The sequence below is a fragment of the Triplophysa dalaica genome, chromosome 3, assembly GCF_015846415.1.
Source record: "Triplophysa dalaica isolate WHDGS20190420 chromosome 3, ASM1584641v1, whole genome shotgun sequence".
NCBI lineage: Eukaryota > Metazoa > Chordata > Actinopteri > Cypriniformes > Nemacheilidae > Triplophysa > Triplophysa dalaica.
Window position 1 is genome coordinate 12,193,424 of NC_079544.1, and position 14,276 is coordinate 12,207,699.

General features: G+C 40.2%; 1 protein-coding gene across 3 annotated transcripts in view; it reads left to right on the forward strand.

Annotated features, from left to right (window-relative positions):
• The first annotated feature begins 754 nt into the window (after positions 1-754).
• pbx1a (pre-B-cell leukemia homeobox 1a) overlaps positions 755-14,276 on the forward strand; it is a 53,495-nt gene continuing 39,973 nt past the window's right edge. For all 3 annotated transcript variants that reach the window (XM_056744020.1, XM_056744023.1, XM_056744021.1), the window contains exons 1-2: positions 755-1,371; positions 2,514-2,587. In XM_056744020.1, the coding sequence (XP_056599998.1) occupies positions 1,187-1,371; positions 2,514-2,587 (259 nt within the window). In that variant the 5' untranslated portion in view covers positions 755-1,186. The remainder of the gene's footprint in view (positions 1,372-2,513; positions 2,588-14,276) is intronic.

Sequence of the window (14,276 nt, forward strand, 5' to 3'; positions counted from 1 at the left end):
TTTAACACTCCCTTTATTGGTCCTTTCCTCAGCACCTGCAGCCAGAGCGTGACATTTCTGCCACATTCTGGGGTCCATGTCAATAGCCAGAGAATTTAATACCGTTAAATAGACCACATGGCTCAGCAAACTGCCTGTCTGATAAATTTTCCGAGATACATTGAGTGGCCATGGCATGCATGGTGTTTTTCAGGAGCGTAATATGGAGGTCTTTTTAGCAGAATAATGACAATTTTGTCTGCAAACAGAGAAAACAAATATTTCCGTTTTTCTTTGTCTCGCTGTACCACTTTTATTATAACACTGGCACTTACAATGCTTTGTAAAAGCCCAGTCAGACCCATAAATGATTTAAGACAAATGAAAATTAAGTGATGTTAATCTTTAATGACTTTGTCCATTGACAGACTGAGATAAAATGGAGGTCCCGTCCTGGTTCTGTGAAAAAAAAGGCAATGCCCAATGCTTCGCGCGCACACCATTATTTATTTTCATGTTCAACCCCTATCCATCACCGTGTTACCACCCTGTCCAGTGCCGGCGCTAACGCCACATCTTAAAGCTTATTACGGCGACCCACCTCCCTCGGAAATATGATTGACGTGTCGTAAAAGAAGCAGGGCGGGACCAAAAAAACGTTCTCCCCCAATCGGCAGCGACTGGGCGGGACCCTGTCCGTTTGTTTCAGCGTCGGTGGGCGTGGTGCGCGGTATGTGTCAGTGTTGGTGGGCGGCGTCTCTCGTTGTGTGTCAGTCTTACCAGCAGACCTGTGCGAAACAAAAGCACTTCTCTCCCCACGTTTAACGCCTTCAAAGCGCGTCTCAAATCTGTTTCAATCGCAAAGCTGTCAAAGGAAACAAGGAGTTACGCGTCAGAGTCGCAGAATACGCAGGATTAGAGCAGCCCATATACAAAGTTGCTTTCTGTTGTTTTTGCTTTGATGGCAGGAGTGGCTTGATCCTAAAGCAGCTCTCCAGATCAGATTTCACCCAAACCAGCTGTGAGAGGGAGCTTTGCCTTTTCTCCCCTCTCCCTCTCCATGTTGTAAGCGAGCTCCAGAAATCAAGAAAGAAAAGGGGGAGTGACGGAGAGAGTTCAAGGGGTTTCTGAAGGAATTTTCTGAGATATTCCTTCCGTTGGGCAAGCAGAGAAAAAAGTGTCCTGAGTCTAGAGAACAACGGCAAGGATGGATGATCAGCCCCGGTTGATGCACTCCTCTCACGGGGTGGGCATGGCCGGACACCCTGGCCTGGCGCAGCATATGCAGGATGGTACAGGAGGAGACGCCGATGGAAGAAAACAGGACATTGGAGACATATTACAACAAATCATGACCATAACCGACCAAAGTCTGGACGAAGCACAGGCGAGGTATGGGTTTTAGAATTTTTGCGTAATATATATATTTTATGATGAACTTAACAGTAGTGTGCAGAATTAGGTCGGCAGTATTTAACAAGTCAGCTGGCCATCATTTTTAAGCTCCGCTTGAAGCCAAGCGACGATATATCGCAAACTTTCATTTAACGTCTTCTTTGAAACTTTTATTTCGGTGTAAAATTGCAAAACCGAATTTTGCATTTACAGTCACTTTAAGCATCTATGTAAACAGTCTTGACTGTCTACTTCCCAGATGCACCCTTTCGATTTCCAATTGCTTTGGATCTCGCAGGATACAAATGAGAAACCGCATTGATTCAGTGCCATATAGACTTACTACATGTTGCGGGTGGATCCAGTTTATTTATTGGACCGCAAGCATCTAAGATCTAAGCAAGAAAATAAATTGCTTAAAAATGCATCTCAGGCGTTTGTCAGAAAGTCCACTAAAGTATGAAAAAGATGTGGCTTTAGGCTTTTGTATTATTTTGGAATAAACATGATTGCTTTTCATAAAATGTACGATAGTACATAGATGCAAGAAGAGATGAGGTAATAAGATAATTGTTTATTATCTTATTATATGACCATGTAAGCCAACAGCAGAATACAGGCGTTTTAATGTAACACAACGAGTGCATGCAAATTTATGTAAAAAGTCATTTTCAGGAAAAATAGGCTGGTTTATTTAAATCAGAAATAAATTTTGCACTGAAAGCCACCTAAAAAGTCTAATAATTGCCCAGTGACTTGAAGTACTTCTTAACTGAATTGTTGTCTGCTTTTATTATTTAATTTTAGTAATTCATTTTAGCCTCTTTCTTTAAATGAAGAACACCATCTTAAGCCTAAAGAGTAGTCCAAAGTCAAATCACTTTGCAATTTCATTTTATGCTCCAAGTCATGATGCAGATTGAATGTTCTGACCTTATTTTTTATTTACACATGCATCCAAAAATTGTTGCACAATATATAGCCATTTGTCAGATGTCTTCCTTTACATACAATTTGTAAAATTCTCAACAGCATGCCTGCATCACACACAGCAGATATTCTTTCTAAGCCTAATGCCTGTATTTTGACAGGTCATTCATTTTGACAAGTTGGTATTTATTTTTTGTCTGTGTTTTTAGGAAACATGCACTGAATTGTCACAGAATGAAGCCGGCTCTTTTCAATGTCCTTTGTGAAATAAAAGAAAAAACAGGTGAGTTTTTCTTGTCTATTATGTAAAGAGTGAAAGGCAAAATGTGAAACTGTGTACGTATGCTCTGCTGTGTTCAAATCAGTTATTACATTTAACCGAATATTGAAATATGGATTTTTTTGTAGAGAGCTCTTTAATGCAGTAATTTATTAAGTATCTCATGACAGTGTGGATTATTAGATATTGAGATAGGAGTATTTACAATTTGATTAAAGAATGCATTGTGTCAACATTTGAAAATATTTGATATTACAATAATAACAGTAAAATCTATGCAATTCAAATATTCTGTTATTAAAACAGAACATGTTAATTCCTCAAATAGATAACTATCATTATTATGGGTGATGGGGTTGTAATTTGTGCAGCTGTGCATTAGTGTATTGCTTAATACAGCATTGTGCATTGCAGAGTATTCTGGTTTAAATTAAACCCTTTACTGAGCATTACAGATGTGACTTTTATCTTAGTTATTTTACTTTCAGTTTAAAACTTTTATAGCCATTAGAATATGAAAAGACTAATGGCTTTAATTTGAAATACATACATTTATAATGCTGTTTTATTCAGTGTCTTGTGATTTAACTGTTTAGTTTTTCCTCATGCAAACATCTTGAATATTCAACCTCGTGGTTTTGATAAACTCCACTCGTTGCTACAACATTTTTTTTAGCAGTGCTCTCTGCCTAGATGCAGTGGCAAAGTTGGTTTTGGATACGTGTGTATTAAAAATCCCGCTAAGGCTGAGTAATGCACTTCTTCCAGAAGTCATTAGGCTTCAAGAACAATTTAGAAAGTCCACCAGAACTACTATGCATTAAGGCTAAATGAACATGCTGCTTTGATTATGCGATCGTACCAGAGTAAAGGCTTTCGGGTAGTTTGGTGTAGTGAAAAACAATAGCAAATGACGAAGTTAAAGAAAAACACCACCGTATCGTTCTACTAATCAAGCTCAAAGTGTAATTTATAAAGATTTTATTACTTGGAAGCCGAAGTTGGCTCTGTTCCACAGTCTCTGCGGTGAGAGCCGTCCAATCCTTTCAGTAAAATCCCGACCGTATGAAGAGGGCTTAGAAGGGCCACCATGTCAGCGATCAGAGGGGCCTCATGGCAGTAGGATCGCTCTGCCTCTCTTTTTTTCTTCCTGTTGTTTAGTAAGGTTCTCCAAGGAGGAAAAGAGTTATGCCTGGCTCTTTTGAACTGCCTGGCGTCACCCTGGGTTCATTCAGAGTTCGTTTCCAAGATGAAGAACAAAGTGACTTGGACCTCTTCCTGGCTTTTTGCTCCTGCTTCTCTTCCCACAGTTCCTGGCAACCAGGAACCTGCAGGGCTTTTGACTGGATAGAGGAACCCTGATAGGCGCAGGGCATTGCAAACACACTATTAGTAGATGAGGTGAAAACATAGCAAGTCCCTTACCCTGACAGGCATTTATTATAGTTGTGGAGGCTATTTTGATGTCATTCTCCCGTGTGTGAATTAGTTGTTTGTTTGTTGTGGGGATGTCTTTGTTTTGTCTCGTGTTATCCTCTTCATACCTCAGTGAACAGTGTGAGATGCCCCCCTACACCTCATGTTGAGCTTTTGTTTGTACTTGAACGCAACCCTGGTGTTGTTTTTGTTGCGAGTGTTCGTGTGTGGGGGGTTCTGTGTTTGTCCCTTCCTTTATTTTCTCTCAGGAGCTCATTTGAAGCATCGGAGTGTTGAAATCAGACTAACTTTCATTTGATCAGTGTTTGTATTAAAAATGAGCATTCGACAATTTCTGTATTTGTGAGGCCGTTTGAAAAATAAAAAGAGTTTTTTGTGTGAAGTGAAACAGGAGATACAATATTTTTTGCTATAAATATATTTTATTTAAAGCGTCAAACATTCAGGCCTGTTGCCAGTTATTGTAGGCTATTTTGGTAGATTTCAGAGCCCTGGCCTGGGAATTGAGTTTTGAAGCTCCCAACTTTCACAGAAAAAGTTGCTGTTGTTGCCTTTTTATGCTATTGATAGTACCCTGGCTTGCCTTATAATTAAAAATAACACACAAAAAAAAAAAAGGAGTGACAAGGCATCAGGTATGATTCTACTGAAGTGTTGCATTTACTCGTGATAGATTTTTGATGATGTTTTGCTGCTGCAGCCGGCTTAGTTTAGCAAACATTAAATATACATAAACCCTTGACCCTTAGTTTGATTTGAAAGGTCCTTGTATTCCCTCTCTCCTACAGAATTAGTGGTGAGCTTTACCTCAGTTCGCTTACTCGCGTCCTAATGTGAGGGTGTAATTTCACACTACGCAGATAGACACCACTAAAAATCCACCACTGCCACGGAGAAAATGGCTTGAAACCTCTGTCGTGACATTTACTGCAAATGTGCTGAATGCGGAGCGCCCGAAACGAGAGCTGCCACCATTTTTATCAGGCCCTTTTAAATGTTTTCCTTTTTTTAATAAAAAGTCAGCCTCTTTTACGGTTTAACGTCGTTGCAGCCGCAGAGTCCCAGGTGGATTACAGAAAAGCGAGGTTATTAAATCCGTAGCAGGTCTGTTTTGTTGAAATGGCATAGCGTGCTGTGGTGGTGTCTTTGCTTTCATAACAGACTGTGGAGGTCATTTAACCGATTGGAAACAAGTGTCTAAGAAACGTGTCTTTAGGCTTTTTTTATTTATCTTTCACCTTACTTTGGAAATTTCCTATTCGAACACAGCACGCTTCAATCAGCAGGAATAATACATTTTCACACCGCCTATATATTTTATCTCCAGACGTGTTGTGGGAGGGGGTGAAATGACACCGCTCTTGTAATTCTTTGTAACCTATGACCGTCTCACAGAGATTGACGCGACTGCGAGATGCCCGGCGTAGGGACCACGTGTTGTGTGTTAGTGGCGTCAGCGTGTTGACAGTCTTTCAGGAGGGCGCCGTGGTGATGAGCCGTCCTCTGGCAAGCAGCTGACAAGTGGGGCCGTACGGTGTGCCAGCAGCGGACGGAGCAGACCTGAACTTCTGACCTCATCGTGTATTTTTACACAGGCCCTGACCGAGCAAACACGACACAAGCCGGCTTGCGTGTATAAACAAGCATGGTGCTGTACGGCAGTTCACAGAACAGGATGCAATGCTGGGGTGGGGGATTTCAAACAAGATTGCCTTAGCTCCGCAAGTGTTTCAGATTATTCAAAGTTTTTGTTTATTTATGTGTAGTGTGTGTTCTTGGAAATCGGAGTCCTCTGCCTGTGTGTGTGTGTGTGAATTCAGTGAACTGGCACTTATAGATGGACGTGTATGGAAAGTTTGAGGTTTGTGGGTATCAGGTTGCAGACCTGTGCTCCGCTGTACCCTTGGGACCTTCATCAGGCCTGTTTCACATGGATGTACATTTGCCCTCTGGTAAAGAGAGCTAAAAAAATAAACTTAATTTTAAAGCTAAATTTAACCTAGGGATGAACTCGCTGTATGTTAAATCATTGGCCGGTGTTAAATGCCAAGCAGAGTGGATTTTTTTTCCTTTTTTTTGGAGTTAAGGTGTTTAAACAAATGAGTAAGAAGTTAATTTATGGTACCGTTCAGCAAATTATACATTCTGGTAAGTGGGGAGCACTTTGATACGCCGCTATCATCTAACCTGGCATGTGCACACATCCAAATGAGTGATGCAGCCTCAAATGTATTTCATCCTTGTGAATAATTACGTCAGCTGCAGAATTTTTTACATGTCTTTTTTCATACACTAAACAATAAACAATATAAAAACTCATGTTTGTTTTGTTGTAGTGTAGTTTAATACTAGGTTTATTTTTGGAGTGCTGTAATATTCAAAAGTTTTTTGTACAACGTTATTGTTGTATTTGCAACGTGGCGCTTAATAAAGTTTGGGCTTCATTTCTTAAATCATTCGTTGTTTGTGTGCTGCATGATTTGTAAGCTGGCAGGATATCTAACGACTGTCGTGGTGGATTGCGGAGAAATATTGCGTTTGCTACGGCTACATGAGGGGAGACTCTCCTCCTGTTTTATTTGGAACGTGATTGCTAATCATACTTGGGGCCGTTGGAACGGACATGCCTCAGTAGCAGCATAATGTTTCCTGTGTGTTTCTGTTATTACCCGGCTTCAAGTCTAAACTCACTCGCAATTAGAGCTCCTTATAAATTATGCAAATGATGACTGGCGTAATTGAGACATGTTAATCATGTTTTAAGAGCCTAATTACAGAAATGTATAACGGAGGTGGGAGTCTCTAATTAGCTCTGATAACAGGTTGCCCGTGTGAATAGCGAAGGAGCGGTTTTTGTGTCGGAGGCGTTTTCCTCTTGCAGACGGTCAATGAAAGATGCAAAACCCTATTTTATACTGTGTTTAGTTAGATTGAAAAAAAGCAGACTAAGAAAGACGCTTTGGGCAGCTGACCAACATGATGTTTAACATAGATGCACGTTGCTTTAGGACCAAAACACCCCCTAAATGTATGTTTGTTTTTGTGCCTGTGTGAAGGGCATCACAACACATGAAATTAATCATTCGGAGGTTTCGAGTTTGTGGAAAACTAAACATTATTTTTGGACTTTGTGGTAAGCATAGTATTACTTTTTTTACATTCAAAGAGAGTTTGTGAAAGGGGCGTAATACAAAGGACAGAATTTGTGAAATTTTTGTGCAATTTTTTCAAGCTTAAAAATTTCAAGCTGCTTGTAAAGTAATTGTAAAACAATGATCAAAATGCTGTTTGAAAAAGTTTTTACATGAAGTAAAGCAAATGTCACAACATCATATTCTAGTGAAATTGATTGTTTGTCATTGTTCGTTTTATGAGAAGGGACAGTGATAGAAACGGTAATTTCCTTTAAGAAAGATTTCAATGCATCTAAAGCGCATAAAGGCACCACAGCGCACTCCACTGAGGATATCTGCCCGCATTCTGCAAACTGAGCTTTGTTCATAGTTGTTTGACAGATATCATATTCAGAGCCATTACAGCGAAAACATCTACTCACTTATTGGATTAAAAATTGCTTTGGAGAGGAAATTTGCTTGCAGATGCGATGGTGCTTTTTCGGTCTGATATTAGTCTGCGGAGCAGTTTGTAGCCCAATGTAAAAAACTGAATTACAGTAAAAGGCTGTGCAGATGCTGTTATTGTCTCTGTGGAGTCAGTCTCAGCCCCTCAGCGGTGCAGTCAGTGGCTGTGATCCATATAACAGCATTAGAGCTCTATCTGCCATTTCCACCCAGTCAAAACCCTCATTGTTACAAACACATTTCAATTCATTCATTTCCTTACGTGCCTTAAGTGTAAAAGGCGGGGCCGTCTCCAGCTATGGTTGCCATACCAACACCCCGGGAGTTCATTTAGTTTAATTCAAAGGCCTCGAATTGCCGTTCCCCATGTCCCGCTGTTTGATTTCGTCGACAGCAGTGGCAGCCGCGCAATACATAAAAGACCCCCCCTTCATATTCCCCCTAGCCATCATCCCCCCCACCCACTTTCCCCCGCTGATGCGAGCAGTCAAACACGGACTGGCGAGCGCCCCTTCCCGACACGACTTAGTAAAAATGACACAAATTAATAAATGCTACTTAAACCAGACCAAGATTAATGGCCGGCTTTCGCTGCAGTTTAAGAACACTGTCAGTCGACATGTGCTCATTGGACGGAATCAACACTGATCAACATTTATTCGCCGTTGTGTCAGGAAAATGGCAAAGAACTGGGGACCCACACCGCAGCTACAGTATGTAACCTAACACATATTATTTAGCTTTTCAAATCCCCCAAAATGACATTTCCGTGTTTTTATTTCACATATTGAAGGTATTAGACTAATAAAATATATCTGACATCTTCTACCTTTGCTAGGTTTCACCAAACAATTTAAGTGTTGCCTCAGCCGTGTTTTAGTACTCAAGGTACTTCTCAACAGGGAAGAGCATTTTCATATTCATTCCATATACTTACTCCAAATGATGTGATATAGAGAGTCTACTGGGGAAGAGGCATGTTGCTTGAGCGCTTTCCTATGTAATGAATGCTTCTAATGCAGATTAATGTAATGCTATTGGCATGGTGTGCCTGTGCTAAAGATCCCCTCCACTCTCTTTAATCAGCGGGGGGTTAGATGTTACAATGGGCGAGGGAGATGGTGTAGGGGGGGTACGGGAGGACGTGTGTCGTTATGTGAAGGTAACGCATAGCTATGAGTCGCTCTCTTGCCGTGAAATATTCTAATTTATGCTAATGAACCTGGCGCTGCCGTGAGAAACAAAAGGGCTGGCTATGAGCCTGCGTAACCCCCTTGGTGAACACATACACGAGTACACATATTTTCTCTCTGTGAGATTGAGGGAGAGGAATGATGAATTAAGCCAGCAAGCTCGTCGTGCGGTGTCTGCATATGATTGGCAAAACTTTAAAGCATTGAAGTGGTTTTAGGTGTCAGCGCATACGATTTTGAAGTTTGTGGGCAAATGAAGAATAGTGACTGAGACTTTCTGATAATATTTTCGGAATCTATCTATCTATCTATCTATCTATCTATCTATCTATCTATCTATCTATCTATCTATCTATCTATCTATCTATCTATCTATCTATCTATCTATCTATCTATCTATCTATCTATCTATCTATCTATCTATCTATCTATCTATCTATCTATCTATCTATCTATCTATCTATCTATCTATCTATCTATCTATCCTATCTATCTATCTATCTATCTATCTATCTCATTTCAAACATTTTGCTGTCTTAGAGTTAACACCATATATTGAGTGTTGTTCTGGTAATATAGACGAAAGTTTTTCAACATCGACAAAAGTACACACTTCAGCCTTTCAGCCCTGCGTTATACCGAATGCATGCCTGGCTGCGGAGGAGCAGAGCATGCAGGGGGAGTGCGAAGAGGTGGATTTGGATCACTTCCCAACATGGTGGCCGACGGACGCGTAGGTAGCTTTTAGCACAGCGGGGTGAGGAGCAGGAGCTTTAGCAGGGGTCAGTGCTCGCCATGGCCGCCTGGCAACACCACACACACACTGAAGAACCGTGACACAATCTGCCCTCAACACTGACGGAAGCTTAATCGAGGGGAAACGCAGAAACCCCTCATGTGGCAAGGAATTCAAGGTCTTGCGATAGCTTAGTGGGCTTCCCCTTGCAAAAACATGTTAGATAAGGAAGGAATTTACTCTAGGTCGATACGGTGCATTTTTGATGGAATTGCAATATACAGTCATCTTCTGTAATTAGGTGGGTGGTAATTATTTCCTCCACGCTGAGCGCTAAATATTCAATAGCTGTTGACCTTGAGGATGCAGGTCTTGCATCTTTTGGCTAATTACGTGTTTGCTATTGTAGTTCAATTCTAAACTAAGAACTGTTTGTACAGTGTGTGCTAGCCTTTCCTGTATACCCCACAGACACACACGCGCGCACACACACACTTCCTGTTCCTCCTGTGTTCCAGCTCGCCTTCGGCAGTGTTAGTTATGGGCAGTTAACTCCAGGAATCCTATTAATGACTGTCATTTTCCTTTTTTGCCTTGTGCATAATCAGCATTGTGCTCTGCTGTCCTACATAACCACTTTTAGCAGTTCTTGACTAGGTCTTCCGTTGCTAAGAGCACAGGCGGAACATGGGTGGCAGGTGTGTGTGTGCATTTGGGGAGCTGGGGAGGAAGAAGGCTGTTCCAGTGATATATTACATTTCAAGCCTCCTGCCAGAAAGAGGAACAGTGAGATGTCAAGGCATGTGCAGTAGAGTTTACCTCGACCTGAAGCTAAACCTCCACCATCATGTCCTTATCGACTGTATGGCTCTCGTCGAGAGGCTCGTGTCGTCACACCAGCTGGTGACATTGTGTACTTTACCATTCTTGCTGTCTTTTTGAAGGCTGAGGTTTCCGGGCGCTCCAATACACATCCAATTTAAAAGATTTTGACACATGGGTGAATAATACTGTAGGACAGCTTCAGAAACATCATTTAAACTTTTTAAAATATACATTTGATTATTTTACTGCCTGTTTGGACACCTACATACACTGTTGGTGCCATGGCCTAGTTTTTTCAAATTTGGTTGTCACAATTGCAAATATAGGTAATCCTGTGATAATTGACAATATTCAGAATGAATTATGACACCATAGCAAACATGCTAAAAAACACTTTTTCTTATAAATATAACGATCCGAAATTAAAACATTGTAGCTTTAAGTTTTTCCCATACTTGAGTAGTTCATAAATATTTACATAGGTGTGCATCAGACCCACAGGTACTAAAGCCAGGCAGCTCCTGTTGCTGCGTTCCAGCATTCTCCTCTCTTTTATCCCCGACAGCATCGCAACCAGACTTCTCCGTATATCTGCATACACCTGCTTTCATTTGATTTTCTATTACCAGACCTCATAGCACGTGTCTTTCGGAAATCCTCCCCGATAAGGTGCTATTGATGAATTGATATCGGCAGAGGCAGCGGGGAGATAAAGCTGCACAGGTTAAGAGCTTTGTGGATAGTTTAACCTTGATATAACAGTTGTTTCAGCGAGGTTGATTTTCTCTCATCCATCTTCATCCATCAGAGCCGCACTGAAGTATGCAAATGAGCGCAGCGGCTAGGCGCGTGCTGGCGTTAAATGGGCCGTTTCAAATGTGAGGTGTTCCGGGCTGACAGGGCGATACTCCTTACTGTCCAAATTTAGTGTGTCTAAACTAAAGTGCCCCCCCTCCACCTACCTGATACCACGTACCCTAACCAGATACATGCACTTGCACACCCATTACTCTCAATGGAATGGTGGAAACATGGCGCCTTATAAAATATTAATACCGTATTTTTTTTCTTTCCCTGCCACATTCGTCTTTATATTAAAGTGTGTCAGCATAAAATATGAGGCGAGATGCCTCACACACTGTGGGTGTACTGCTAGATTTACTTATGTCTTTGTTAAATGAACCAGGGTGTCCTGATAACAGATACAAGTACATTTTTAACAGTACTTTTTGTCCAAAGCTACTATACTTCAGGTAATGTATTTACGTTAGCGGATTGTTACTGGTGTGAATGTTATTAGCTGTTTGTGAAATATGGCTGTGTAGGTTAATTGGAGAATGAGGAGTTGTTCTAATTATAATGCTTAATGTCCCAGAATGCCACGGTCACAGGACCACTAGAAAGACATTAATGCAGAAAATAAAGTGTAAGAACATTGTTTTTATTGCAAATCTGACATTAACCTGACACACCTTGCTTCTTTGTTTACTTGTAGTTTGTTAAAGGGAGTAATGAAAAACAAATTAAATCAGTTATCTGTGAAACAATCTCCACGGTGTGAACAGTTTTATTAGGAGTAAATGTTGAAATATTGCAGAGTTCAGGTGTGGCTCAGCTAGTGCCTTTATTGTAAATGTCCATTGCTGCTCATATATTTTTAAGGGACACATTTTAATATTAGATTCACTGTGGTAAGTGTATCCCATATTTCAACTGATAGAGCATGTTAAAGCACGAGCATAGTGGGTTTGATTCCCATGGAACACATGTAAAATGTAAAGCTTAAAGTGATAGTCATAGTTTACTCACCCTCTTGTCATTTCAAACCTTTATGACTTTCTTTCTTCCGCTGAACACTAAAGATATTTAAAATAAAGTTGGTAACCGAACAGTACTGGCCCCCATTCACTTCTATTGTATAGACACAAATCCAATGCAAGTGAATCATTTCAAATGCACTGTAAGAGATGAATAATCTTCATCAAATGTATAAATGTAAATAGTTGACAAATATAACCGTAAATGTGTTTTGTGGTATGATAGTAAAATTTTTGAAAAAATAACTATAAAGATAAATCTCTCATAAACTATTTTATACTGTAAATATTAATATTAATAAAACAAAATAATATTATTAACGGTTTGTTTTACAACATTTTTGCAGCGTCACATCATAAGATACATGTATGGTAAATAAGTCAACAACCTGAATGAAAATCGAAATGCCGCAGTTGATTTAAAAACCTACATAAAATCTATTAAATCTTCTTAAGATCAAGAATCAAGTTGGATGTTGAAATTTTGCTGTAATGGATTTTCACTTCGACCCTTAAAAAGTCGCTCCTTTGTTCTTTATAAATAGTTTTCACTTTGTAAGGGGTCGTAGATTTCTGCTCTTCCTCATTTAAGTCTCTTCTGAGATGTCACCAAGATTTTTTTCATAGACGCTTTTGTTTATAGCAGCTATTATGATCCATTGTGGGATTTCAATAACCAGTCATACAAATAACGAATCCTGCACATTGTTAGCCCCTGCACTTCATGAGCTGTCAGCACTCACTATATTGCCCAAGGAGGTTTAAAATAAGCCAACAGGGTGGATCCTGTTCGAGATTGATGGGTCTTTGTGCCAATCAGGGTTCAGTGTGGAGGGAATCAATGTAACCATCCTGGGAAATCTGCCATGTAGACCTAACCACAACTGGCCTCCACTAAAGAAGCCCATTAACATTAATGAAGGATGGATTTTAAACTTCTTCAGCAATCAAGCCCGATAGGATTTATGAAATGAATGGCCTGCCATTAAGAATCATGATTATCATTAGGAAGGACCACACGATAGATCAGTGATCATTCAAAGCCTTCGAATACCAGCATCTCACTATTTTGACAGACACATTTCTTTCTCTTTTTATGACAACTTTTAAGAGGAAAGTTTTCTACACACTTGCTAGTCGTTTAAAGAATTGGTGTACTATGCAACTAAAAGAAAATGACATTTTAAGCTGGAAGGATATTAAAGTTGGAATTAAATCTGTATCTTGTAACACAGCTCCATGTTAGCAGTTTGTGGAGCTGACAGTGTTTCAGAATCAAGCTTAACCCCATAACACAATAAAACTTAACGTTAACATTTCATCCGTAGCTGTTTCGATAATACAGTCATGTGAAACTGTAGAGATGTATTGAAACAGTACAGGAAGTACAGACACCAATGTGGTACATTATATCTCATGCTGAACAGTGCGTTCACAAGCGTTGTAATAAGTCAACGGCAGCACAGACACAGTGTTCTATAAATCTGTCTTGTAGGTGTCATGATCATTTTTCCTGGAGCGCTTCCCCTCCACAGTATGTCGGTTTTAGCAATTAGCCACTTAAACCGCTGGTGTCAAATGACCGTCTGGTGGGCAGAGGTTACACCTGTGAACTAAAGCACTTGTTAAAGCTTTTTTGTTTGTAGAAACTAACCTCCGTTCCATTTTTTTATTAACCAAGCTTTGTGTTATTGCAATTTGGACACGGTTAGCAATAATGAAGCTTATTAGCTGGTGGAAACCCCACAACCAACCTCTGTATCTCTCAGATGTCCTCTCTCTTTCTGTCATTCTCACTTTCATTTTCTGTTTCTACATGTTACTCTTTTTGCTGTGTTTTTCATTCCCCCAACCCTCAGAAGTCATTACAGTGCTGTGGAGTTGTGTAATGGAGCCCGCGGTTATCAACTTAATGAATTCTGCCCATCCGCCTCCATTTATTGTACCCCCTCTCAAATGAAACTTACAGTGTGTGCATGCGAGTCAAATTTGGCAGCATATCTGCCGAACATAAACCGAGGGTTTCATGTCATACAAAGGTTAGTACAATCATTTTTACAGGTGTATAATATGCAAATCTTTTTTAGTGCAAAATATAATGAG